This window comes from Dermacentor albipictus, chromosome 2, assembly GCF_038994185.2.
Source record: "Dermacentor albipictus isolate Rhodes 1998 colony chromosome 2, USDA_Dalb.pri_finalv2, whole genome shotgun sequence".
NCBI lineage: Eukaryota > Metazoa > Arthropoda > Arachnida > Ixodida > Ixodidae > Dermacentor > Dermacentor albipictus.
The window spans coordinates 162,718,263-162,746,229 of NC_091822.1; the positions used below are offsets into that span (position 1 = coordinate 162,718,263).

General features: G+C 46.6%; 3 protein-coding genes and 1 long non-coding RNA gene across 5 annotated transcripts in view; 2 read left to right on the forward strand and 2 right to left on the reverse strand.

Annotated features, from left to right (window-relative positions):
* Positions 1–4,111, reverse strand: part of LOC139056229 (retinol dehydrogenase 13-like) — a 37,723-nt gene extending 33,612 nt beyond the window's left edge. The window contains exon 1 of the mRNA XM_070534277.1: positions 3,749–4,111. Coding sequence (XP_070390378.1) covers positions 3,749–3,902 — 154 coding nt within the window. The 5' untranslated portion in view covers positions 3,903–4,111. The remainder of the gene's footprint in view (positions 1–3,748) is intronic.
* Positions 2,005–15,969, forward strand: LOC139056232 (uncharacterized). The gene is made up of 3 exons (XR_011512229.1): positions 2,005–2,287; positions 10,178–10,234; positions 15,864–15,969. It is a non-coding gene; the product is annotated as an uncharacterized lncRNA (long non-coding RNA).
* Nipsnap (protein nipsnap) lies at positions 4,773–21,783 on the reverse strand. The gene is made up of 9 exons (XM_070534280.1): positions 21,629–21,783; positions 20,798–20,940; positions 20,663–20,708; positions 20,121–20,212; positions 18,931–19,142; positions 17,949–17,980; positions 15,917–16,005; positions 9,504–9,587; positions 4,773–5,481 (listed from the first exon to the last, which is right to left on the reverse strand). Exons 1-9 carry the CDS (start codon positions 21,697–21,699, stop codon positions 5,417–5,419), a joined length of 834 nt encoding a protein of 277 aa, XP_070390381.1. The 5' UTR covers positions 21,700–21,783; the 3' UTR covers positions 4,773–5,416.
* On the forward strand, positions 20,981–27,864 carry LOC139056230 (uncharacterized). 2 transcript variants are annotated; one of them, XM_070534279.1, is made up of 3 exons: positions 20,981–21,077; positions 22,738–22,985; positions 27,079–27,864. In XM_070534279.1, exons 2-3 carry the CDS (start codon positions 22,886–22,888, stop codon positions 27,792–27,794), a joined length of 816 nt encoding a protein of 271 aa, XP_070390380.1. In that variant the 5' UTR covers positions 20,981–21,077; positions 22,738–22,885; the 3' UTR covers positions 27,795–27,864. The 2 variants fall into 2 exon arrangements, with proteins under 2 accessions (XP_070390380.1, XP_070390379.1); XM_070534278.1 differs by lacking the exon at positions 20,981–21,077 and having other exon boundaries at positions 22,503–22,985.
* The last annotated feature ends 103 nt before the right edge of the window (positions 27,865–27,967 follow it).

Genomic DNA, 27,967 nt, shown 5'->3' on the forward strand with positions numbered 1-27,967 from the left:
CTCTGCCTATACACTACTTACTTATTTCAGTCCCATTGTACACACTGTAGGGTATATATGCGACTGGTATACGTTCAGCTTCGGGTAAGTTGAGCCCGAACCTCTATCCAAGTACTCATGCAGCTTCATTTCACGTCATGTTGCCACAAAGGACTTTTTTTAAAAGAACTACCTTCATTATTTGATGGTGTGTTCGACGTGACAGTAAACGATGGCGAAAGGTTCATTTCTTTCTCACTTTCTTTTCATCTTTTTTTTTTGCACAAGTCTTGCAGGCAATAAGTGCGCCATGTACACAGATCCAGTCATTCAATTCTATTTATAAAACAGACGCACACAATACCGTGCGTTCACAATACATCTACATTATTTACCCCGTAATTAGGAGCGCTCTCTACAAAACCCACTAACCGCATCGTTCCACCACCTTGACTGTCTTCCAACATATACTGCGACGCGTTGGAATTGTGCAACTTTGATATTTATTGATGGTCCATCACAATGTCATGGATGAAGGCGATATACGAGAAAATCTCTTTATGCTAAGTGGCCGAAACTTTAAAGTTCGCATCAACCGGAAATTTGTATTAACCGTGATCGTTTCACCGACATTCGACTGCATATCTGGATGCATAATATTCCAGCGTGGGCACGTGACCGCTCATCACCAATATAGCTTTAGACTGCACTTTGTTACTCTCGCGTTTTCGCAGAGTGACTGTATGCACGCGTTATCGGGCTAGCATTTGCCGTTTTCATTTCCCCCTAAAACAACTTACGCTTGAACATAACAGTCTTCCCAAGTGCACAAGATGGAATAGCACATTGGTCCAGCTTCTCGCTACGGAATGACACTTAAAAAGTAAAGAAACAAAAAGAGAGAAATGATGTATGGCGAATCAGGTGTCATATTTTGCAACGATCCATGCCATTCTCGAACGCGGCCGCGTTACGCTCGAGGTCGGTCACATGACACGACGGATGATAATAAATAGCGATGATGACACAGCACCTAACAGAGCGATACAGTATATCATTCTTCAATCGGAAAACGTTTTCGTCGCATCCACTGCGCGCTGTTTAGTCGCGTAAGACGAGGCTGGTGCAGTCTGCACTTGGCAAATCGGCTTACGTGTACTTTGTATACGTCAGGCACAACCACAACAGAACGCTGCGCGTGCGCTCCTGCGGTGCAGTGGATGTGCAAATTCATACCGTAAATAGGCCTTTTCTCACACACCTATAACTAGTCGTAATTAATATGACCGGTTCCCGCTAGTAGCACTGTTCAAACTTAGTGAGAAGACTGTTGAAAGCTTCTATTTGGTGGGAGGAACAGACGACGAGGCTGGGATGGTGGCATTTTGTCTGCCACGCTACACGCCTTCGATCCTTATGATGCCGCTTTCTCCGCAGCCCGTGCCTGCCGCTAATCGCCTTTCTGTTCGCCGCACTGACATTACGTGGCGTTGTATGAGGGCGCTGAACACGAACCGTTCATAATGCCGCCGGTTTACCGCCAGGTGCACTGTACACATCCAGCGTTCTCTGCTCTGTATATATACACTCATGCTCACGTCTGCAAGCTCGCACCATCGGCGACCGTCTCGGCAGTGCTGCTTTGGACGCTGCTTCGGAGCCCTCGTTCCACGGGCTCGCGAGCCGACCCGAAATAGACCCCCGCCGTCGGGAAGTTGAAACTTAAACCCGCCGGGGCCTAGCTCACCGCTGCTAAATGTGTCCGCCCGGACTCCCCCGCTCCCACCGTGCGACCGAGGGCGGCCCCATACGCTATCCAGGCACCACACACACGCACACACACACGCGCGCACACACTTTGGACGAGAATCGGCTCTGAGAAAAGCACACGCGCAGGGCCTCCTCTTGCGCGTTTACACACCCTTAACCGGAGTCGGAAACAATGACGAAAACAGGCGGTCAAGGCCACTCGTTTTCGACGCCTGGTAAAACGGGTGCCTCCGGACGCCGGACTGCAGCCGCGCGGTTCTCGGAGGCCAGATATACACGCCGCCACATGTGCAACGATCCGCTTGGCACGGTTCGCTGTCCACGACGCGAGGAGGCCGAGACTGATAGCGTCGTAAATCTGTGCAGGAAGCCGCCGAAACAATGTCGCTGCGCGTAACTACAACGGAAGTGTCAACTTGTTTTGCTGCATTCTCCGCTGTATAAAGGTTACGGCCTCGAAAATAACGTTAGAACGTCCGGAAGGCAAGAACAACGGAACTTGGACCCATATGCAACTAATTAGCCGGAGCCGAAGGAGGTGGGTGTATAACCACTTGGATGTGTCGGGGTTGGAGCCACGGCGAAGGCAATTCAAGTATACTACGAGCCGCTAAGCCTTCACCGTGAAGCTTAAACAGAAAATATAAAATCGTTTGCGGCCCATAAATATATGTATAGTATTCAACAGCGTATATATTACCATAATAGAGAGCTTTAAGGTAATGGACGCAAACAGCACCCAAACGTTGGGCAGCGAGCAGCTCTCGGCTATCATCGCGTGATACAGTTAGGCCTAAGCAGCTGCCACCATTTGGTGGAGTTACCATCGCAGCGTTCTTTGCCGCTCCAGGAAGATACGAAAGTAAAGAGTCCCTGCGTATGCTGCACAGGTGGTCGCGTGTGCTAGTGATATCCCACAATTCGCATTTCGTACAAAGCGGATACCGGCACCACCGCACTTCGAGTGATCCGATACAAAATGCGACCATGACTGCGAAAAACTTCGCATAAACCGATATTGCGGATAAATCTACTTGATTCCAGCGAGAGTATGAATTTGATATTTTCACACTTTTTGCAATCTTAAAGCTTTCGAGGGCAACAGTAGTTTGCTAATACTGTTTACAGGTTCGTTTTTGGTGGTGGTTGTTTACGTTCCTGCAAAACTATCTACAGGAAAGTCCTAGATGTTCACCAAGCCCGCGTTTTTTTTTCTTATTGTAGAATCCTACGTGCACCTTGATATATTCCATGCGCAGCCTCATTAGAATGATTAATATAATGTAGTCATTGTAAGAGCGACTTCATCTTAACTCCAGAATTTCGCTTAAACAAAATAAGGACTATGCCGAAAACAATTTACTCGTCCCAAAGAACCTCCGAGACTGCATATGTCTGCGTATGTTACAAAACAGCCTCCGTAAGAAATAAATATTGCACAAACATAACAGTTGTGGTTATAAGCAACTTTTGCAAAATGCTTTCGCGCGCAGCTTACAAGAGATGGCCGACTATACGCTAAAATGTTGGAACAGCAGACACCTCCTCGCGATAACTCTCATGAAACCAATGCCATGGTCACCGATAAAACCAACTTATGCAAGGTCGTTCTTTTTTACGCTCTCTCGTATTCTTTAGTGTGCTTGAGACTACGAAATGCAACAAGAGTGGGTGAAAGCTAACAGCGAAGTTACGTAGATATACGAACGCTTAGTCTGGAACATATTTTTTTGTTTCTTGCAGCAAGTCGCTCTCAAGGATGTGAATGCATTTCCCACCTTTCTTTTTCCCTTTATTCTGTCGAGCTTCATTAAGAATTCAAAGCCTTCTTTTACACATATCTACACAACTTGTGCAACTTAACGTTTACAGCGCTCAGCTAAATCTTCAGCGTTTCCAAGCTGTAGCATCGGGCTCGTCTCGGTTATTGTTCGCCAAGCACAATGATGTACAATATCCCAGATGATGCCATGTGCCAGGAACTTCCAGTACTACTTACCTGTCACAACAATGGTCTTTCCTTCAAGGGAGTCGTCGCTGTGGAAGAATTCGGTCCTTCGAATGATGTGCTTGGCCAAACAGAGCAGTCCGACGAGTAGGGAACACGGAAAGAGTAAATAGAAGGCATACTCGGAAAGCGTTCCTTCCATCATCTTGAGGCCGTCAGCACCGCGAGTTCAGGTAGAAGAAAAAAAAATCGCCACAGAACAAGCTTCCTCCCAGGAACAAGAGATAATAGAAAAACTATAAAAGAAAAAGGAGAGAATCCACACTTCGACCGTGCACAGAAAAAGTCGCAAATGCCGCGCTGCAGCAGCAGATGCGACAACGCACGGCCGCGAACACGTCGTCTGCTGCACACAGAAGACCGCGTCGTCTGCTCCGGGCGAAGGAGCGGGAGGCGGCGGCAAGCTTCCAAAAAAGTCCGCCAGAGGTCGCCTCCTCTCGAGAAGTAAAACAAAAACCTGGGACGGAGCCATTGGCGGCCCTTCGCATGTAATTCCGTGCCGCCCACTCCCAAAACCGGGCGTCGGGAGGACCCACTTTCTCTGCCTTCCTGCCATTCTACGTGGGTGCTGGTGTATATATAGAGGCAGAATGCCGTGTGTATAAAGCTCGGCCGGCGTAAGCGCGCTCCGCACCCGACCCTCAACGCGCCCGCCGCGACGCCATGTTCCTTGCGTCTAAAACGCGTTTCTTCCAAGCACACTTTCACCGGACTAAGGGTGACAGTGGGCGCCTCTGCCAAGCTTGAAACAGGCATTGAACACCGATTCCTCTTACAGGGAGGCCTAATTCTCGTGACGTTTCATTATTTAAAACCAACATCACTGGAGCTAAGATCGTGCAGTCAGTCTTTGGTACATCAAGCACGAAAAGAAAAAAGGGACAAACGGCAAAATTAGAACCATTACGCGGAGCCTAACGAACGGTTATATTTATATATATATACATATGTATATATACTAGTTCATGATAAATTATAATCAAAGGGATATGCAAAAGAGAACAAGGAGTCACAATAACGATGCATCAGTCGTCTGCAGGGCAGTTTATTTATAAACTAACACTGTATATCTCTACACATTATTTACAAAAACACTCTGTCCCAGCAGTCTTTTTTCCTTTTTTCTTGCTCTTTGATTCAACAGACCTCAGTCTGTGCTCAGCCTTAGCTGCAGAGCAAAATATAACGTCGCACAAATACAGCAGTTACACAAGGCTAGCCAAGTAGGTAACATAAAAAATATATTCGTATTTTCTCATTAGCATGTGGCGCAAATGCACAATCACACTGCTAAGCAACAGACTTTTCACAGAGTAAAAAACTCCGGGCAACAAGTTCTGCAAAATACACCAATAAGGCGATTTCCCCAGCTCGAGACATAAACAAGAATAAAGTGAGCTTGGAAAGAAAGTTAGCTAGAATAATCAAACAGGAAATAAAATGGTTAAAATAATCAAACAGCAAAAAAATGGTGTATAACTCCGTCGATCCTTCGTATGTTATGCTTTACGACAGTGAAATGCTTCAGAAAACAAACTAGGGATATAAAAAAAAATAGGAATCGATTTTAAAAAGTCATAACGGTTAACAGGTGAAGTCCTATTCCACTCCTAGTCCTGCAGTCTTCCTCTGCACCTCAATCCAGCCTATGCTTGCTCTCTACTTCAGTGGCGAAAAATCAGTGGGCCGCATCCATCTTGACCGCATCTCCCGAATCAGAGGAACTGGAAGCAAACAACAAAAGCAGGGGAAGAAAAGGGCAGTTGAAGTTAGAAGCCAATTGTAAATCGACAACAAATGCAACTTGCGTTAAGTACACATGTGCTTGGATGACTACTGGATGTCTTGTGGACTCCCCTTCAATCTACTGCTGCTAGTAAAATTCAAGGTCTTGTTATATCTCTGAAAGATGGTCGAGTCCCTGAGGCCATGCTAACTAGATTAGCTCACCAAGTATAGAACATGCATACTAAGAAAACAGACACCAATTTGCTTCTATTGTTACGCTTGCTCAAACTAAATGACATTAGAGGAGCCCACAGACTACCAGCTAACATAGACTTCCTTTTATCAATGATTTTTGGCTTTACTGGCCACTTCCCATTGCAACAGCTCCCAGGTCTTGAAAGAAAAAGTGCAAAAAGCTTTTAACTCATCTGTGCTATTTGAAGAAGCTAGCAGGGAGCTCTGCTATGAACTTCTGTGTGAACAAGTCTGAAGACATTAAAGGGGCCCTGAATCACTTTTTACAGAAGTCGAGAAAAGAATTTGGAGTTAAAATTAGATTATTTCAGAAATACTTTGCCATATGAGGTTGCTCAGTGCATTCAGCAGAAGCAGAGTTATTGACAATCAAACATACGCTTTGCGCTGCTTCCGCTCCTTGCTCAATGATTTCCACTGAAAACGCTACAGCGGAGCGGGGTGTGCCCACAACACTCCGCCTACTGAACGTCACCGTGGTCTGCAGTTCAAATTTTATTTTGGATGTTTACTTTGACACCACTATTTTCGATTTTGATAACTACGACGCGCCAAACACGGTTGTCCACAGAGAGTCACAGCACACTCAGCCAGTGGACAGGTTGCAGCATTACACGGCAGCCGTGGTTTCTACGCTACATAGTAGACCGCAGCTACATGCAACTACGGTGTTTACTTTGTGTACGACAGGGCTGGAGTGCACGCTTGTGCTCATATGATCCTGTATGGCTGTGATAAATGGTGCAGACCGGCCTCATCCTGCGTCAGCTTGACTGATGGATAGTAGCCACATCCAACTCGTGCATTTTGATGCACTATCAATAGCTTATTACAAAACGAAGTCTGCCAAGGCACATAACCAGGAATGGCCAGGGGTGAGTGTGTGCTGCCAAGTGTTCGTGTGGTCCGACTTTAAGTTTTGTGGTGTTCGAGGCTAGTTGAGTGTTAAAAACTAGATGAAATTAGCAAGACCCGATGGGTATGACACCGATAAGCAGGGTGGCTAAGTTTAATTACAACGTTGGCAGCTACGGCCAAGTGTGAACAGACGATAGTGAGCTTTTCCCAGAAGTACGTAATTATCGAGATTCGAAAGCAGAGTGTCGCTTACATCAGCCTGTTTATTCAACTGCGTCACTAAATATACACAATAGCAGTAGCAAAAAGCACACTGACCCGAATACCCTTCTTGATTGATGTCAGCTATTGGCCAATAGCAGCTACGTATGAGAATCAGCTATATTATGAAATAATGTGCCCAGAAAAGAGTGAGGAGAAGGCTTCTGCTGAAAAGAGCGTTTAAGAGAAAGTGACTTCGCACTCTGCTTGTGAGATCCACATGCTGTGCACCACTACAAAATTTGGCTGAGATGTTCAGAGCAGCATACGCTAACCGCGGACTGTATGTTTTATGTTTTTTTTTTCTCACCAAGCACAATGGGTGGTGGTCTCCTTTAACATTACCGATAGAATAAGCAACACAGCGGGAGGAGGGGGGAGGGACAGGGTGTCTACGCAGTTGACATTTCCAAATTCCCCGAGTTTTCCAGGTTTTCCCCAAGTTTTTGTTCTATGTCAAGACGGGCTGACACCATGTCATCCGATGCTGTAACTCTCTAGAAAGCACGTTAAAAAATTTTAAAATGCCTTAATCCAGTCTGAATAGTAAGGAGTAGTGTTCATTTTATTCAAACAGAAAAGAGAAGGGAGGGGTTAGTAAAATGCACAGCGAGTAAAATATCGTTAAAAAAGATGGTGAAACCCAATGCAGATTGAGTAGAACATTCTCAAATACGAATAAAAAGGAGAGGCATACAGAAGCAAATATTTTCGAATGTGAGCTATTTCTAACGACTAATAGTAACCTCATTGGTATGAGGCCCGAACTTTGTTGCAAGTGAGATTCTCTCTCAACAGCTGGTAAGTCCACCTCAACTGTCCTGACATAAGCTGAAGCAAGATAGCAAAGTGGGCAAGTTGGTTAGGATTCGTCTTACTTTTGGTAACAGCACAAAGGGACACAGACAAATGGAAGAAACATGACAACAAGGGAGCCTGTGTAGTCGTTTCTTCATTTTGTCTGTGTCCCTCTGCACTGTTACCAAAAGTAAGATGTGTCCTTACATACTCTCAACCCGCGCATAATGCTTTAGCGTTGCATTTCACTGCTTTAAAGAGTTTATTTTGGTTTGGATAGAGGGACGCCTGCACCTCGGCGTAAGCCAACCCTTTGTTTCTTTTTTAGCTCAAGCCCCTTCAAAGAAGTGGCGGCACACTTCCTTTCCCGTTCATTCCGCAATGTGCAGGCCCTTTCTTTCTCGTCCTCCTCCCGCCACGCGTTCCCCCCACGGGCCATTTGAAGCATCCTCTTAGTCAGTTGGGCAGTCAATGTATGATTTTTCGGCGTCCGCAGGGGCCGCAAAAACATGCGAAAAATCGGGCAGTTAGAAAAAATGAATGCATGTCTTTTACTGCCTTTAAGGGCTCAAATCGCCACAGGCACATCCGAAAAAGCTCTGAAGGCCTGCCAGTACACTTACTAGGCATATCGGTGCTCGTTCTGAGACAGGTGATGGCGGGTGCACGCGTGTATAAATAAGGAATACATATTTTGTCCCGTAAGTATTGTCCCCTCCCACACTTATGCTTCACTGCAATAGTTTTGCACATGCTTCACCGCGTAGCATTTCTATATTGAGGCAAAGCTGACTTTCGGGAACCGGCATTATACAATGCGCCATGCTTTCCGAGCTACGAAGCCAGTCGCAAGGACCACAAAGACGGAGTCAGTGCCATTGCTGACAGTGGCGAATTCTTTCAATGAAAACCACGGCACAGAACGGTAAGAAGCTTAACAGCGAAATTCAACGCAGCTAGGCCTAGCGTTCCCACTGTGGTGGCTATGGCTGCCCACAGATCTGATGCGAGAGCGCCAGTTCGAGATGGCAAGGTAATCCAAATGGCAGGGGTAGTGCTTTGATTAATGCCATTTTGGACCTTCTGCCATGGCAAAAGTTTGGAAAATCGGACAGCGCTGGGTTCTTGCATCCGAAATTACAGACATTCTTACACCCTGACTCTATGGGGTATGTGGTAGTACCGCGAAGCCGTCCAAATTATCGAGTGTGCAGAAAGTCGGTTGTTGACTGTATACTGGCAGCTCCCCCAGCCGACGATACTGCGTCAAAGATGATTCATTAGGATTTCTGTCTGTGAAACGAGCCAGCATAACCGCGACTTTTGTTCCCTTTCAATAAACTTACAGCTAATTTTTCCTGATAGAAACACACATTCCCCGAGCATTTCCAGACTATTCAAGACCCCTGAGAAGTCCCAGTTTTCCCAGTTAGTAGGCACCCTGGAGGGACCACTTGCTAGCACACTTCTCGTTTCCACAAACAAAAACAAAATTTTGTACTGAAAAAGTGATATTATGTTGTAGAGAAACAAGATCTCTGCTGTCTTTGTTGATAAACACGGTGCAATTCCAATCACTTATTTCGCAAGAAACCTAAGAATGCCTTGAGAAGTGAATCTACCTCATTGAACCTACCCTTAGCAACTGAACTTTACCACCAAATCTCCCTCGGATGAATATGGATTTAGCACAGCGACATATTGGGTGAGCACATGGATCAAGGGGACCTAGTGCAGCTAGACACAAATATATTTGTTTCATAATATTTTTTTGCTAGTACATCTGCACAATGAACCTACACATCAGTACTGTTCAATTCTTGTACGTACGAATTCGGTGCCTTACCTGTGTAAGCGACACATTCATCCCAACCAGGTTTCCTCCAGTTATCTTCACGAATATCCTTCCGAGCCTGGAGGTCCTTATATGCTGAAAAAAGGTGTTAGGAAGCAGTCAGAAACTTGCACAGTGAAATGTCGCTACATTGCAATTGGACAGACCAGAGCAGGGCAGCAAATGTTCTATAATCACATGCGAAAAGAGTTTTGCAGGAACATGGAAGTGGGAGAAAGGTTCATGAAAGAGAAAAAGGTGGCAGGTGGTAGGAAAAGAGCAAATTAACCTATGATATGAGTTGTCAATTTGTTCTCATACTACTGTCAGGCCTAACATAGTGCCCTCTAAGATCATCATCATCATCAGCCTGGTTACGCCCTTTGCAGGGCAAAGGCCTCTCCCATACTTCTCCATCTACCCCGGCCATGTTGTCCCTGCAAACTTCTTAATCTCATCCACCCACCTAACTTTCTGCCACCCCCTGCTTCGCTTCCCTTCCCTTGGAATCCAGTCCGTAACCCTTAGTGACCATCGGTTATCTTCCCTCCTCATTACATGTCCTGCCTATGCCCATTTCTTTTTCTTGATTTCAACTAAGATGTCATTAACTTGCATTTGTTCCCTCACCCAATCTGCTCTTTTCTTATCCCTTAACGTTACAGCCATCATTCTTCTTTCCATAGCTCGTTGCGTCGTCCTCAAGAACCCTTTTCGCAAGCCTCCAGGTTTCTGCCCCGTAGGTGAGTACTGGTAAGAAACAGCTATTATACACTTTTCTCTTGAGAAATAATGGCAACTTGCTGTTTATGATCTGAGAATGCCTGCCAAACACACCCCAGCCCATTCTTATTCTTCTGATTATTTCAGTCTCATGATCCGGATCTGCGGTCACTACCCGTCCTAAGTAGATGTATTCCCTTACCACTTCCAGTGCGTCGCTATCTATTGTAAATTGCTGTTCTCTTCCGAGACTGTTAAACATTACTTTAGTTTTCTGCAGAATTATTTTTAGACCCGCTCTTCTGCTTTGCCTCTCCAGGTCAGTGAGCATGTATTGCAATTGGTCCCCTGAGTTACTAAGCTACTAAGCAAGGCAATATCATCAGCGAATCACAAGTTACTAAGGTATTCTCCATTAACTCTTACCCCAATTCTTCCCAATCCAGGTCTCTGAATACCTCCTGTAAACACACTGTGAATAGCATTGGAGAGATTGTGTCTCCCTGCCTGATGCCTTTCTTTATTGGGATTTTGTTGCTTTCTTTGTGGAGGACTCTGGTGGCTGTGGAACCGCTATAGATATCTTTCAGTATTTTTACATATGGCTCGTCTACACCTTGATTCCGTAATGCCTCCATGACTGCTGAGGTTTCGACTGAATCAAACGCTTTCTCGTAATCAATGAAAGCTATATATAAAGGTTGGTTATATTCCGCACATTTCTCTATCACCTGATTGATAGTGTGAATATAGTCTATTGTTGAGTAGCCTTTATGGAATCCTGCCTGCTCCTTTGGTTGACAGAAGTCTAAGGTGTTCCTGATTCCATTTGCGATTACCTTAGTAAATAGCTTGTAGGCAACGGACAGTAAGCTGATCGGTCTATAATTTTTCAAGTCTTTGGCGTCGCCTTTCTTATGGATTAGGATTATGTTAGCGTTCTTCCAAGATTCCAGTACGCTCCAAGTCATGAGGCATTGCGTATAGAGGGTGGCCAGTTTTTCTAGAACTATCTGCCCACCATCTTTCAACAAATCTGCTGTTACGTGATCCTCCCAGCTGCCTTCCCCCTTTGCATATCTCCCAAGGCGTTCTTTACTTCTTCCGGCGTTACTTGTGGGATTTCAAATTCCTCTAGGCTATTCTCACTCACATTATCGTTGTGGGTGCTACTGGTACTGTATAAATCTCTATAGAACTCTTCAGCCACTTGAACTATCTCATCCATATTAGTAATGATATTGCCGGCTCTGTCTCTTAACGCGCACATCTGATTCTTGCCTATTCCTAGTTTCTTCTTCACTGTTTTCAGGCTTCCTCCGTTTCTGAGAGCATGTTCAATTCTATCCATATTATACTTCCTTTTGTCAGCTGTCTTACACTTGTTGATTAACTTGGAAAGTTCTGCCAGTTATATTCTAGCTGTAGGGTTAGAGGCTTTCATACATTGGCGTTTCTTGATCAGATCTTTCGTCTCCTGCGATAGCTTACTGGCATCCTGTCTAACGGAGTTACCACCGACTTCTATTGCACACTTCTTAATGATGCCCATAAGATTGTCGTTCATATCTTCAACACTAAAGTCCTCTTCCGTAGTTAAAGCCAAATACCTGTTCTGTAGCTTGATCCGAAATTCCTCTATTTTCCCTCTTACCACTAACTCATTGATCGGCTTCTTATGTACTAGTTTCTTCCATTCCCTCCTCAAGTCTAAGCTAATTCGAGTTCTTACCATCCTATGGTCACTGCAGCGCATCTTGCCAAGCACATCCACATCTTGTATGATGCCAGGGTTAGCGCAGAGTATAAAGTGTATTTCATTTCTAGTCTCGCCATTCGGGCTCCTCAATGTCCACTGTCGGCTATCCTGCTTGTGGAAGAACGTATTCATTATCCGCATATTATTATGTTCTGCAAACTCTACTAATAACTCTCCCCTGCTATTCCTAGAGCCTATGCCATATTCCCCCACTGACTTTTCTCCAGCCTGCTTCTTGCCTACCCTGGCATTGAAGTCGCCCATCAGTATAGTGTATTTTTGTTTTGACTTTACCCATCGCCAATTCCACATCTTCATACAAGCTTTCGACTTCCTGGTCATTATGACTGGATGTAGGGGCATAGACCTGTACGACCTTCAATTTATGCCTCTTGTTAAGTTTCACAACTAGAACTGCCAACCTCTTGTTAATGCTATAGAATTCCTGTATGTTGCCAGCTATATCCTTATTAAGCAGGAATCCGACTCCCAGTTTTTGTCTCTCCCCTAAGCGCCCGTAGCACAGGACGTGCCCACTTTTTAGCACTGTATATGCTTCTTTCGTCCTCCTAACTTCACTGAGCCCTATTATATACCATTTACAGCCCTCTAATTCCTCCAACAGCACTGCTAGACTCTCCTCACTAGATAACATTCTAATGTTAAACATTGCCAGGTTCAGATGCTAAGATGCTAAGGTTCAGATGTGCCTGTGGCTCAAATCGCCACAGGCACCTCTGAAGATGCTCTAAAGTAGGCCTGCCAGTACACTTATTAGATATATCCATGCTCGTGCTGGGACAGGTGATGGTGGGTGGACGCGTGTATAATTAAGGAATACATACTAGGTCCCGTGACGACTGCCCCTTTTTACACTTGTTAAGCTTCGCCGCAATACTTTGTGTATGCTTCACCGTCTACCATTTCTGCATTGAGGCGATGCCTGCATAATTCAAACCTGCATAATTCAACGCATCTTGCTTTCCAAGCGTCGAAGCCATTTGCGAGGATTACAAAGGCTGAGTCGGCGCTTAACAGTGGCAAATTGTTAACAGTAGCGAACACCGAAGTAGCTAGATGTAGCGTTGCCGCGGTGTTGGCTACAGCTGCCAGCGGATCTGCGTGCAAGAGCGCCTGTTCGAGGAGGCAAGATAAAATGGCGGCAGCGGTGGCTTGATTAATGCCGTTTCTGAACTGCGGTCACAGAAAAATGGCGGGAAAATCGGACGGCAAAGGGTTTTTGCATCCGAAATTTCATACGTTCTTATGCACTGACTCTATGGAGCATGTGGAGGTGCCGCAAAGCCGTCCGAATTATCGGGCATGTCCCAAAAATCGGGCATCCGGAAAATCGGTCATCGACTGTACACTGGCAACTCCTCCAAGCAATGACTCGGCGTCAAAGACGATTCGTTACAATTCCTCTGTTACTCGAGCCAGCATCAGCACTACTTTCATTCCCTTTCCATAGCATTACAGCTAATTTTCCCTGATAGAAGCACGAATTCCCTGAGTTTTCCCTGACTATTTCCAGACTTCAAGATCTCTGAGAATTCCCGGTTTTCCCAGTTGGTAGACACTCTGGTCACTTGTACAGTGGAATCTCGATGATACAAATTTTTCTGTGGTCCCCGCCGAGCCTCATTACTTTGCAACATGTTACAGAATGGTTGTTACGAATCAATTTTCGACCCGCGTCGGTTGATACGAAAATTACCGAAGACATCGGAAATTTGAAAGTGTGCTTGGCGAAAGCCAGACGCTGCTGCCGTCTGCGCTCCAATTCATTCGCTTTGGTGTTAGGCGATATCGCCTGTCGCTGCTGCCGCTTTCGTTCTGCTTCCCTGCCTTTGGTACCCGGCGATCTATTCAGTCGCTGTTGGCGTTTCTTTTCTGCCTCCCTTGCTTTTGCATCAGGTGACATGCTCATTCGTGGCATGCGCATTTGCTCCTTGTTCTTCTGGCGTTTGGTGTTGGGGGAATCCGGCGTCCGCTGGCGCTCCCCCGAACCGCATGGCGCGCAACACGGGCCTCTCACTCGACTGCAACGAAACGGCTGGCGAAGGAGCGGCGGTGCCGCTCCTTCGCCAGTGTGACGTCACGGTTGCTATGCGCAGCTGCGCCCCTGACCGGCGTGCCGGTTGCTAAGGAGGGGAGGAGGTTGCGCCGCTGTGCGGAGGAGAGACCACAGTTGGCACGATTCCAGCGCACGGATGGACGCGACCGCGAGCATGAGCCCCACCGATGGCAGTGAAAGAGACAGTTACGTGATTTCTCCCTCTCTCTTTTGGTGCGGAGGCACGGACGCGGCGCCAGACAGCGCGGAGGCCGCGACTGGGCGCGAAGAGTTTGAAGCGGTGACACTTGTGTTGCTTTTGTGCTTTTCTTCATTTTCCGCGTGCCATTGGACGGAGTGGCTGCTGTGCTTCGGGCCGCGTTCTTTGTGTTAGACGTGGGCGACGGCGAAGGACCCACCACCGGCGGCTGAAACGCTGCATGCGCTCGAAGTTCTGAGGCGTGCGCAAACGAAATCAGCGACGACACGTGCACGCGTTTTTATGGATTTGAACAAAGTCTGCTAATTGACCTGACAAAGAAAAAGAGGCAGAGGACATTAGAGAATTTTCTACAAGAAATAAATCCTTTTTACGTACGTGTGAGTTCACCTCTGACTCTTTGATTTAGCTAGTTTTAATTGTTTCGATGATACGAATTTCGGCTAATACGAATATTTTTCGTGACCCCGTGAGATTCGTATCATCGAGATTCCACTGTATGGGGAGCTTATGCGCTGCATGCTCACCCGTTTCATGTGTCCCAATCGTGTGCGTCAAGTTGGACTCTGATGTGTCAAACAACAAAGCGTGTGCAAATTCACACCACCTGTCTACTGCTTATACGGCTGCCGTCTTCTTTGTCATAATTATTCGCTTACTTTTTATCTGGGGCTCGTGTTAAAGTGTTAGAGATGTTCAGCTATCTATATTTCAATATTAACTGGTACAGTTTAAGTGCGCAAAAATAAAATGATAGACAAATGGAAGACCTCCAAGAAAGAAAAAATATGAAGAAGAATGGCCACCCGCAACAGCTGGTGCTGGCTTTACATAAAACTAATATAGAGCCAGCGAATAGAAGTTTTGTGTCCAGAAAGAACTATCAAGGGACTCTGCCGGTAGCTTAGCATGTAAAATAACTTTCCTTTGGATGAGCTTTCATAATTAAAGTCTGAAAGTCACGCATTGTGGTCTCCCTCCTAGGTGTTAACTTGTTTCATTGACACTTTGTAATGGCAATGGTGATGACACTGGCTCAAATGTTACTGTTGCTATCACTGTGAGTGCGGTGTCGGTTTTGTATCTGATTGCAACATTGTGTAGGCAATCTTCGGATAAATTTTCTTGGAAAAACGGTGTGTGTTAGACTTGAGTAAGCAAGTAATATTTCATTGTGAGTTGCCATTTTTCAGTTTGAAATCTGCCAAGGATAGGGAAGAAATGGGTGCTTTCAGTAGAACATAACATGTTTTTGATGCATTTGCTATCCCATTTACTATCCAGACAGATGCTGGAGCCATTAGTGTCATGAATGGGGTTGCCACCGATTGTCCAGCAAGGGCCTATTTCAGCTTCACAATAATGAAAGTTATGGCCCATAGAAAGGTATCGGCACCAGCCACGATATTTAGTGGGGATATAATTAACAAAGAAATCAAATTGACTGGGGTTGAATTAACAGAGGTGTACTGTACAAAAATGTTCTGCAGTTAAGTTGAAAAAAAGAAAGGCAGAAATGCAGCTCAACATTAAAAAGCGAGATATCTAACCGGCTGATCGTGTTGATCGTAACTGATCAAATTGCAAAGAAAAATGCATGAAACAACTCTACAGCCACTTTGCAGGTGATTTTACACGTGAAGTATCAGCAGCAGTCGTCCACTCACTCCAGATATGGTGGACCATGTAGAGCTGACCAATCTGGGAAAAGAAGCCGGCCACAGCATTGGCTCTTCTGAATGTGATGCCTCGGGCCCTGCAGGGAGCAATTGCCAGCAACGCTCTAGGCTCGACTGTTCGTCCATCGCATAGTTTTCTGTTAGTACTTTCAGCATGTCAAAGAAACACTTAAGATCAAGGTTCTCTGGCTTCTTGAAGCAACTATAGTGCTTGTAAGTACTATAGTTGTAGTACTAGTACTACAAGTACTACCTATATAGTACTTGTAGTACTATATAAACCACAGAAGTGCATCACTCTGCGAAAAAGATGTGCACTGCACTAGGACCAGAGACAGCTTCTACTTCACATAGACACTTCCCACAAATGTTCCTGGACCCAAACCAAGGTCCTTGCATCTTTTTTTGCTTTTTCTTTTTCTTCCTTATAAAGGTCCGGCCAATATGGCTGGAATTTGAAGCCACTATATTGTGCAATCAGCATGATGGGTGCACAATTAAATTAAAACCACATGGTACACAAGATTAAACCTTGAATGAGAAAGGTTCGTCACAACTGTGTGCCTAACTTTTGTGTGCACTCCCAATTCTAGGTGTGGAGTACAGTAATTTCTGAGAACAAATCGAATACAAATCAAATAGCGCCAGAACCAAATCGAATTAAATAGTTTTTGGACAATAAACAGCTGTTTTCACCATCATTATAAAACAATGTTGACATCCTAGTATTAAGGTTAGCAAGTTTCTCTCTGTACATTGCACATTATGAAACCTTGATTGTTAAAGGGCCCTTCTCCTTACAAGCGCCACACTCCCAGCTGGACAGTCAACGTCAATCACAGAAGTGCACCTAAGTAAATTGCAGTGCTGTGACATCACTCACAGTGACACACAACTTTGAGAATTAAGACAACATCAGTTATTTGTTTGATCTGTTGCTTCAATAGACAATTTAATGTTTATAGAAATAATAAAAGCTACCAATCGAATGTCTGCGAGTCTGTTTTACTCCGTGCCCTAGAAAAAGTGGCATACTTCCATTTTGTCTGCTTGTTCCCACATCGTGCAGTCACGCATAAAGAAAAGAAAACCATCCACCATTTTCTGCCTGGTTTCAATGCACGACCATGCTTTTGATCCACTTGCATCTGCCTCAGTGCTCGTGACTGTGGTACTGACTTTTAGAGCTAATCAGGTGCTCTTGTGCAGAGCACACAAAATCATGCGCTGTGCGAAACAATACAAGCGCAAAACTTCGCGTGAGAGATCGTCACTGGAAGTGCGCCACTCGGCAAAAAACGTGAAAGAAAACACAAAAGGAAAAGAATGTGAGGCTCGCTACGTATCGGTCATGTGATACTCCAGCTCGAGGATAGGAGAATGCAGGGAAGGTATTTTGCTTGTAGAAGCGAGACGGGAGCAAGTGGAGAGAGTGTCTACGTTGGCAGTGACACTCTCCTCCTGAAATCATGGTTTCGCCACACTTCCAATATTTCTATCTCTGCTATTAATGAACTAATTTGAAAAATTCTTGCAGTAGAACACTCTTTAGAGGGCACGTGACAGCTTTCAGTGTATAACCAAAATGTGCTATGTGGCCCTTTAAAAGTACAAATGGAACATTAGGAACAAATATGTTGTTCATTTGCATACACAGGTCTTTTCGAAGAGTGCAAATGATTGTGATTAAGCTGGTAAAATCTGCCTCCCTGAGCAATGTAGCCTGCTCCAGTATATGACTTCCCATGTTATATGCATACCTTGGCCAAGTGGATAAAATTTATCCTACTTTTACTAAAATTTTATGTTTTAGTGAGCACACTTTATGATACTGAAGTATTTCAGAAAGATTTGTACTTATGAACAACGACTATTCGATTTCAAAATTGAATCACTACATTTGATTCACTATTCGAAAGTTTCAAATTATTGCATACTCCTACTTAATTCTGTACAATGACAGCAGTGCCAATATAGAATAAAAACAATGGTGCGGGAGGGAAGTGCTCAGCACACTTACCAATTGTTGCCCCACTCAATCATGGTTCCTGGCTGGAATGAAAAAGTAGCCATTACCGCCAGCACTGTTACAAAACAAAATAAGGCAGAGTATCTGAATGGATACGACACAGAAATGTAGGTTAGAGATTGGCAGGCTATACGCATAGGCAAGTTTCATTGTGAGCAGAAATTTGGTCACCCAGAAAGAACGTCAAAACTAGTGGCATGTGGAAACACCACTTTAGAATCCTCACACCATATCTACGTGACAGCATAGATTTTAGCACAATCTAACTTAAAAAGAGCCCTGAAACACTTTTCTAACAAATAATAGAATGGCCTCTTAAAGGACATAGTCGTGCGAATCTCTCAATTTTTTGTTTTCTGACATGACAAAAACTAGAAAACAGGTCTTGCGCCACTTCAGATCTTCACTGCGTCAGAGCTCAGACGCGAGTGCTACCCAGTGCGTTACTTAGCTTAGAACCCCCACCACAAATCCCACCTTGGGGAAGCACGCTACTGGCGACTGCAGCGCAGCAGGACAGGCTGTCTCATTATTTTACGGACAAACCCTGTACGATGACACATGGCACTCCAGCAAATATCAGCCACTCAGGAAAATGACCATTGCTACAAGCATGCAAAGTGCTGGTTTCACCAGAGTCAGCCTCTTGGTATAAGTGAGACAAAAGAAGACTAACTGAAATGAAAGAAGTCTGGCAAACTAATGCCCCTGTGTTCAAGTTATAGTAACGTCACAGTCACATGCACAAGGGTACATGTTTCCAAGCTATGTTAGTGGAGGAAACATTTACAGCAATTTAATGTAAACTCTGCTTCTCATTTCTATTTTTTGTTCACTGGGCAATACTTATCAATAGCACATCCCTACAGCAACCATTTTGGAGCATTTCAAGCTCTTCGAATGGACACAGTTCAAGGAAAACTGCTACCGTCAAATGGAAAACTGACAAAGCGACAATGCAGTAGGCTCTAACCTTGAGGACGTAGGAGCGTATCTCATACATGCCCCCATGATGTTTTGGTTCCGGGTTGCCCCAGAAGCTGAAGGGCAGCATGTACTGGTTCTGACGTGCCCTCAGGTACTTGGACTCGTCTGTCTGAAGAGTGACAAGGTCATTGTCTGTGTTGCACAGGTTGATTGAACTGTGAGCCGACCGCCAGCCCTGCTTGAAGCGCCAGATGTGAACTGAGAGGAGAAGAAATTAGAGAAAAGCATAGTGTAAGCCGCAACAATCAACTTTAGGTGTGAACAAGCCTGTGATGAGAAAGTCACACAGTGCGGAAAAATATGCCTCCGTTACAGTCAAATGTGGTTTGAATACCTAGCCTGACTTGCAGCAACAAATAAGGCAATGTTATAGAAACTCTGGAGAGATCATGTAGGATATCGTATTACTTTTCTGGATAAAGTCTCGGAACTTTCCTTGTGCTGAGGTAATGAAAGATTAGTATACATTTTAGCAATGTTATCTACCAAAGACACATTAGAGCAGATTTAGCCAACAAAGTCGTGCTAAAGCTGTCGCAGATTAGACCTGAATTAAAATTTCAGTGAGCCTATAGAACTCCAGCAAAAAGTTAGGTGAGGCACAGTAAACCAGCACTTTTGGAATGTGCAGAATGCATGGACACAGGGACTGCTACAGCTGCCATGACTGCTCGATTAGGTTAGAAAGATCCTTTTAAACAGATGAAATAGCAGAAAGGGGTTTGAATAACTTCAACTACCCGGGGTTCTTCAAGATGCACCTAAATTTAAGCACACATGCATTTTGCCCCACAATATCCAGTTGCCCTGTCACATGCAATCTGGGTTATGAACCTACAATCCAGCAGCAAAACGTTACAGCCACTGAGTCACCACAGCAGGTCAATCAAAGCTCAAGGCATGCAGCTGGACAACTTGAGGTACAGCAACATTTGTGTTGCTGCAACTGCATGCACCTTCCTCTCTACGCTAGTGGCACAATATCAAAAACATTTGCAAGGATCAAACGTTCAATAACTTTGCAAGATTATGAGCAATGACTCAGGTTTTCATAAGATCGACAGTGCACCTTAAAATGTGTGTAGGCAATTTTTTCTAGGACGGTTTATTTTCGGTGATGTCCAACTGCTGAGACTCCAGTGTAACAAACAGATAATGAGGCGGCACACTACGTACGGTATTGGTCCTGATCTCCGATCACCACCTGCCAGCTGCCAATCAGCTCGCAATCAGGTGCCTTGCTCTGGAGGAGTTGGCAGTAGTTCTCACTGAAAAAAAAAAAAAGACACATTGAATTGTCACACTAGACCGATGTAGGCATTGTGGTCGATACGTAAACTGAAGTATGTGAAACCTCATTCATATTGCATAACACAGACTGACCTAGTGCTCCACAAGAAAATTCGAAACTAATAATATCAGCCAATTTTGTTACTTTCAAAATCCTTTCATTAAATCTCGTAATATTTTTCTTTTATTCATAATAGTACAAGTATAATAGTGCCTTCCATGGCGTGGGTCATTCATGATTGGTTTCTTTCATGCATAAGGATCTGTGCTGTTACTTTCTCTTCTATATTTCCTCGCAACCCTAGGGAGCATAAACTGACAAGCACGTTCTGTTTAACGTGTGCAGCATACTGACCTTCTGTTCCTGTTATAACTGGCTCAAATACTCGCGTTAAACAAAAGAAGGGGGAAGTCAAAAAGGTACTCACTATCCCTTCAGATACGGTTGTACTCCGTCCGGCTTGACATCGTGAACTGCGCGTAAACAAAGCGATGTAAACAAACAAGCATCGGTAGAACATGACGGTAACGAGCGATCAATAAATGCTGAAAGTGGCGCGTACTCTGCAATTCGTAAACGACTTCCGTGTCAGACAGGAGTCGGGAGTGGGAATCCTTGCCGGGCTCGATCTTCCGCACGTGCAGCAGCTTGCTCAGCCATCCTTCGGAGCTGTTCACTTGCCGGCACGAGCTCGTACTCAGCGCCCTAAACAAGGACAGAGAAACATAGCTTCCGTTGGCGCCAAGCGAGAACTAAAACAGATCGCGAATGAAGCTGAAGAGTGTGCAGGGACTTCAGCTACGGAAGTTAGCGAAGCCGTGAACAGCAAGTGTCACGAGAAGGTAAGGCCAGTCGCCCGTGTCGCCACCTCAGCGGTACGTTTGGGACGAGCGGATCGCATTTCTTCAAAACATCCGGCAGCTGCCATTTTTAAGGGAAATGTAACGCAAGTTACGGCATCAGTGAGCATTTTTCTTTGTCATCAAGTCGCGCAAGGTAACGGCCTTGTGGACGACCGTTTACCCCGTCGTTACGCTCCAGTTTTTTCGCCGGCTGGTTACGTTAGGCTGGCGTTAATGAACCCTCCAATGATTACGACGTTGGCGTTTATTAGGCCGCCGACGGCCTTTCTGCAGTAGCACTTTCGAGAAATTAGGGCTTATTTTCGCCACCGGGTGGGGTGACTCGGTGATTCCTTTTCTGGCTGCGGCGACAGCACAATGAAAATCGGAGGTAGGTCACCTCTGGAGCGGCACACATTGCACCCCGTCCGGGCTGGCGAGAAAAAAAACACCGCCGCCATACTTCGTTGTGGTGACAACAGCAAGCCTAGCTCCAGCTCAGTCGGCGAGTTGGCGCCAGTGCTGCCTAAAGGTCGCCCGGCGCCTCCTACCTTGCAATATGGGATCCTAGCGACAGAGACGAAGGCGCTAGAAAGCACTTGATTCGGCACAGACTCGCCATCTTCCCATCTCACGTTCTCGGCCACCCAAAGTTCTCGCGAAGTCTCGCCGCAAAGAACAAGCGAGAGGGTGAAGGCGACGCCAGTTGCCCGGCAACGAGGTTACGTCACAGCGTCCCGTCGCGGTCCCGTTATCTAGCCGGCTCTCCGGCTTCCGTTATTCCGGATTCAAACGCGTGGAAAAAGGGAGGCTGCTTATGGCACCGTTCTAGAAGTATTATAGGCTTTGTCAACGTGCTGAATATGGCGGATCCCTGTAAATCAAGCTCGCATGGCGTGAGCTATAGCTACGCGGGCATACTGGCCGTTGCAGTCGCTTTCAAGATGGCTAGACTACGAATCTAATTATAGATACAGACATATCTCTGTGGCAAGATATAATGAAGAGGTGTTTAAACGAATTGATTGCTTCGATTAAATATTTGATTGAAGAAATATCGCTACGCTACTAATGCTATATATTGCGGTAATAACAAAACTCGTACTGCCTGAAACGCACTTTACATGATGAAACAACCTCAAAGGCCACGTACGCGCCGATAAAGATGAGCCCTGCCTGGAATACAGACACTCTTATGTGGCGTTACTATGTACATCGCGCGGGTCAATGACCTACGGACAATTGCATAGCCAGATCACGCGCCTCGGTTAACAGGTTGGATTATTGATTACTGCGCGGCGCTCTGCACTTCCGTCTTTCAATCCCACGGCAACGAAAAACCCAAAGCGCGCACAGCTTCGTCGCGCTCCAATTCCGTTGAGAGCGCGAAAGCAGACGACGCGACGCCTGCGGTAGCGCGTCGTCTGCTACAGATTCGTCGCCGATGCCAGCCAGCCTTACGATTACTTGTCGGCGCTAAAGAAGCAGTAGCTCCGACATGACACTTTCCTGATGTAAGCATGCCGCTGTGGAGGACGAGGCTCGCCCTGTGGATCCGTGAGAACCCGTATTTCGGCCCGCTTTTCATTCGCGTGACACTGAGCTTAGTTCTGGTTCTTTACCTGAGCTTAGGAGCGTCTGTGTTCATGGTTCTGACTAGCGGGGACGAAGACTGGGACGTTTCCACTGTTGCCGAGCTGAGGAACAGGACTGCTGAGCGCCTGATCGGCAAGCTGAAGACGCTACCATCTAGACCCGAGGCGTGGAATCACGCAGTGATTGAATATCTGGTCGAATACGACGAGAGAATGTCTGGCGTCGACCACAGGGGGTGCCACGCAACTGGAAGAGAACCGTGGTCGTTTTCCGATGCCATGCTCTTCAGTCTGGTGCTTTTGACGACGTCAGGTGAGGAGTTAATTTTGACTTTATTTGCTGTTTTGAATGACCAATACTTGGAAAGAAAACACCAAATTGGTGTAGACACCTAATACTACGACCAAATGTATTCCGTTAACATGCTGGATGGTGTTAATTGTCAGTGGGTGGAGTCGTTCTGTTGAACATGAGGTTGCGGTTTCGATCCCGATGACGGAGGAATGCAGAAACGCTCTTGTGCTTGCCATTGCGCCCATTGCATGGGTGCACGTTAATTAAAGAAACCAAGGTGATCAAAATTAATCGATCCGCCACTACGGTCTGCTTCGTAGTGACGTCGTGGGCTTTGATACGTGAAACTCCAGATCTTAATTTTGATTATCGTAATCGCTAATCGTGCATGCGTGCTAATTCGCTGAACATGTCGCATATGCGCGACAGCTGCAGAAAGGGCTCCCATATCTTTAATCATATAATTGTCATAAAAACTGTGGTCCTTACTTATCGCCAAATTGCAACCGCATGTACCTTCAGTGCACCATAATAATAATATAATATTTGGGGTTTTACGTGCCAAAACCACTTTCTGATTATGAGGCACGCCGTAGTGGAGGACTCCGGAAATTTTGACCACCTGGGGTTCTTTAACGTGCACCTAAATCTAAGCACACGGGTGTTTTCGCATTTCGCCCCCATCGAAATGCGGCCGCCGTGGCCGGGATTCGATCCCGCGACCTCGTGCTCAGCAGCCCAACACCATAGCCACTGAGCAACCACGGCGGGTCTTCAGTGCACCAGTAAACTTACTTATAGTCGAACAGCTCTAATGTGAGCTGATGTGGGGTTTATGCTTCGAGCCTGAGAAATTACACGCTATACGCGTGTTCTTTGTTATGCATTAAAAACGTGCGCAGCTTGCACGAGTGGTGCAAGGCTGGAGTCGACAGCGGAGCTTGTGATTACCTAGCTTTTACGTGGCTTGCCTAAGTTGTTTGTAGGTTTTGCTAAGTTGTTGGTAAGCTTGGCTAAGCCGTTTCTAGGTTTGGCGAGGTTATGGTAGGCTTGGCTAAGTTGTTTCTAGGTTTTGCTAGGTCGCAGAGCATACATTGCGCGATAACGATCGTGTCTGCAAAGTAGTACATCGCTACCCGCCGCGGAATTATCTGAAATTTCAAACCGAACGCCGTTTTTTCCTTCTCCTCGGGGCCGCCGCGCTCCAAGCCGGAGGATGACGTACTCGTGTGACTGCGCCTACGTATTGGTGTTCGCAGTGTGACGTCGCTCGTGGTGACACGTGACTTCGAGAATTATTCAAGATATTTGTTATCTGGTGCTATCTGTTGCTTGAATTGAAGAATTGAATTTCTGACAAATAATAAAACACACAAACGGAATGTCTCGTGTTTTTTTTTTACTTCGCACCGAAGCAAGAGGGACGTACTTCCACTTCGTCTGATTGTTCCCATGGTCGTGCGGTCACGTGAGCAGGTACCGAAACTATGTCATTTTCTACCGTGTACCAGCACGTGATCACGCTCTACGATCCGCTCGTTCTGTCTCAGTATTCGCGTAACACTGAATTATACCGCTAGTCATGATTCCTTGTGCACAGCGCGCAAAATCGTGCGCTGCGCGAACGAGAGCACAGCTCGCGCGCGACGCCGTCAGCGGAAGTGCGTAGCGCCGAAAAAAAAAAAGGGAGGAGAAAAAAATGAAGGCGGGGCCTGTGACGCATGCGTCACGTGGTCCTCGAGGTCCGGTATGGGAGAACGCAGAGAAGGAATTTCGCTTGCGGAGGCTAGACGGGGCGAGTGGAGAGAGCGTCTTGCTTGGAAGTGAAGCCCGCCTGCTGAAATCGTGGGTTCACGGCACTGAAATATTTCTATCTCGGCTATTAATAGAGACCTTTAGCGAGTCCGGTATCCGGGCAAGCGCGGGCGGTTTTCCGGTTTAGCGGGGGCGTCAAGGTGAGCGGCCCGATCGGTGGCGCAAAGCTCAAACACACAAACACAGAGCTAATTACTGTATTCTGCTTAGCTGCTGGCGTCAATTTCCGACAGTGGCGTAATCGTGTTCACAATTACGCCGCTGCCAAAAATTTGCACGAGTGGCGAAGCAGGATACGGTGAGTTACTGCAGTTTTAGCTATGCGTTTGTCTGGTTGAGCTCTACAACACCAGGCGGCTTCACCGCTCACGTTTACGCCCCGACCATCCGGTAATCCGCCCAAACCGCTCTCGTTTACCGGAATAGCGTACAAGCTAAACGTCTCTAATGTGCCGATTTGAAAAATTTTTGCGGCAGAACGCTCCCTGTGGACACGTAACAACTTCCAGCGTATAACCGAAATTTTCTGTGCGGCCTGGTGCGGGGCCCTATAAGTGCCAAGATCGATATCAGTTCGAACTTCACCGTATGTCCCGTATATTACGGTATATTCGCGTCCAGGTATACATGTTTGCAGACGTAGAGTTTCCTACAACTGTATGAAACTCTGTCTGCAGGTATAGTATCCAAATATGCGACACCTTTCCATTTCTTTCTGTCAACATGACCCTGCAAAGTACACATCGCCGAATTAGCCTCGTGCGAAAGTGGCCAGAGTCCGCGCTTGCATTTTAATAACGCAGTAGGATGGAAATTTGGTCGAGTTGGTACAACTGCCTTTTGTGGCAACATCGCAAGAAAGACAGGACACAAAGAAGCTGGCAGCGGTACAAGCGCTGTCTCGTGGTTCCAATATCAGTTGATCTCGAAAAGCAAAGACAGAAAATCAGTGCTTAGCAGCAGCAGATCCAGCGAGTTGGAATTTATATACAGCGAAGCTTTGTGTGAGCGCGTAAAGGGTCGAAACACGATACACACACAAGCGCGGGCGCACACAAATTATACGGAACCTTTCGTTTTGGGTGGCCAGAACAGGCCACCCAAAATTACTACACCAAAAATTGCCGGCAAACTTTCCGGAAGGGAGCAGTGGGAGACTTGGCTCGCCAGCGAGGATCGGGAGATGCAACTAGCGCTCCTCGACCAAGCACGGCGGACCGCTCAAGCCAGTGGGGCCCTGGACTAGGGGCTCCACCCACTCGCTTTCTGCATTTTTTTTTTTCTTTTAAATAAACGTTTTGATATATATTTCGTTAAGCGGAGTTGCCGACTACTAGCGATCACGACGGACGTCTTGAACGCATCATAGTTTCAGAGGGCAGCATGCGCATAGGTACCACAGCGCAATTCGAATACATTCTATCCGCGAGAAGCGTTTACTTCCTCCAGCGCAACAGCCGTACGGTCTGCCCATTGGGCTACAGCCACTCGCAAGCGCTGCAGAGACCTTACCGTAAGCCTTGCCTTCTTCCCTCGTACAAGCTCGAACATTGCAGTCACGTCGCATAGCAACAATTCGCTTATAAAAGCGAGAGCAGGCCAGTTTTCCTCGTCGTAGCAACTATAGCACTTTGATAGTGATGTTGCAGCGCCTTCAGGATCGTCCCAAGGTCGCAACAAAACAGGTTGTAACGTTTGCTCGCCGAAGTAAATAAGTCAGCCCACGCCGCATTACGACCGTCGTCGCGCCGGTATTGTGACCGTTATTACAATACGCTCGCGTCACACATGTCACACACACGTACGTGTTGCGCGTCACCAGGTAGCCAGTTACCTGAATAATAACTTTTAAAAAATGCTTCGGATATCACCGATTTACATATTGCGCGAGATGTTCATAAATTTTTCTATATTTCGATTTTCTGGACGTGCGAAAACGCCCGTATACACGTGTTACAAATTACCACGAGCTTTCTATACGCTAAGTGTAAAAGAACTCCACCAAGTTGGCAATACGCACCGGCGCAGTCCCCTGCATATACTTTCGGGTGACGGACGGCACAAACGGAATGCGTCTGTCAGAGTGACATTCCTGACAAATAGTCGTCTAGCGTGCGGTTCCTAGGAACCGCACGCTATAGATGACTATTATCGCTGGGGGGAATCCGTACGACTCTCCCAGAGGTGTTGTAAACGTGCTAATTAACGCACTGGCATATCGGTTGGGTCAAACAGTTTACCCAGTTCATTTCTCTTTAACATACCACCTTCAAACCGCCGGCGTTTGCTTCCGCAGGTGGCTACGACTACACCAAGACGTCGACCGCCGTGAAGGTCGCCATCTTGGGCTACGTCTGCTTCGGCGTTCCGCTCCTCTTCGGCTGGCTTCTGCTGCACGGCAAGACGGTGGCGCAGACGTGGCTTCTCGCGTGCGCGAACGCCTACCGGCTCTTCGCGGGGCTCAGGAAACGCTTCCGCAGCGTGAGTCCGGGATCCGAGTCCGATGACGTTCCCGCAGCAACGCCGCCAACGCAACCGACGACGACGCTCTTCCGTCCAGAACTTTCGATCGTGGCCGGCCACCTCAGCTACGCCCAACTGGCGCCCACGGATCGCGGAGGCAGAATTCGCGTCGTCAGCGTCGGGACCCCACGGGGGACGACGGTGATCGTCAACCGCCGAGCCCTGACCGCAGCTGCCGCGGCGCTTTCCTGCCTCTTTCTCCTCTACGTGGTCTTCGGCGCCGGTGCCATGGCCGCTTCTTCCTCCGCCGGCTCGGGAGGACAGACGACGTTCGACGGCTTGTTCTGGATCTTTCTCCAGTTCACGACGACGAGCTCGAACCCGTACGCCACCTTCGGCACGAGCCCGGGCGCTCGCGGAGGTTGGGCTCTGTACTATGCGGTGGGAGCTCTTCAGCTGGCGGCGGTGGCCTACATGGTCTTCGCGCTGGTCACGTGGAGGTGTGCGTTCTGTGCCGACAACTGGACGGCGCAGTCCTCGCAGGCTTAATGGAAGGGTCTCCGCGCCATATCAACGCCGCGGAGCGGGTGGCATGGTCTAAGCATTTGACCAAGGTTAACAGGGCTCCAACCGCTTGCAGAATTGTTAGGTAGTAGCCGAGTAAAAAAGGGTTTTGTTGAGGCTTTTTATTAGGGCACTGCAAACGCTTTTTGAAGATAGTA

What these genes read in the sequence shown, in the direction of transcription:
- Nipsnap (XM_070534280.1), bottom strand. Translation starts at nt 21,699, where the DNA reads ATGGCGAGTCTGTGCCGAATCAAGTGCTTTCTAGCGCCTTCGTCTCTG. An exon ending in CTAGGATCCCATATTGCAAG is followed by an intron (nt 20,941 to 21,628) that starts GTAGGAGGCGCC and finishes GTCCTTGTTTAG; the next exon opens with GGCGCTGAGTACGAGCTCGT. An exon ending in ATTGAGTGGGGCAACAATTG is followed by an intron (nt 16,006 to 17,948) that starts GTAAGTGTGCTG and finishes TGCTCCCTGCAG; the next exon opens with GGCCCGAGGCATCACATTCA.
- LOC139056230 (XM_070534278.1), top strand. Translation starts at nt 22,598, where the DNA reads ATGCCGCTGTGGAGGACGAGGCTCGCCCTGTGGATCCGTGAGAACCCG. An exon ending in GGTGCTTTTGACGACGTCAG is followed by an intron (nt 22,986 to 27,078) that starts GTGAGGAGTTAA and finishes TTGCTTCCGCAG; the next exon opens with GTGGCTACGACTACACCAAG.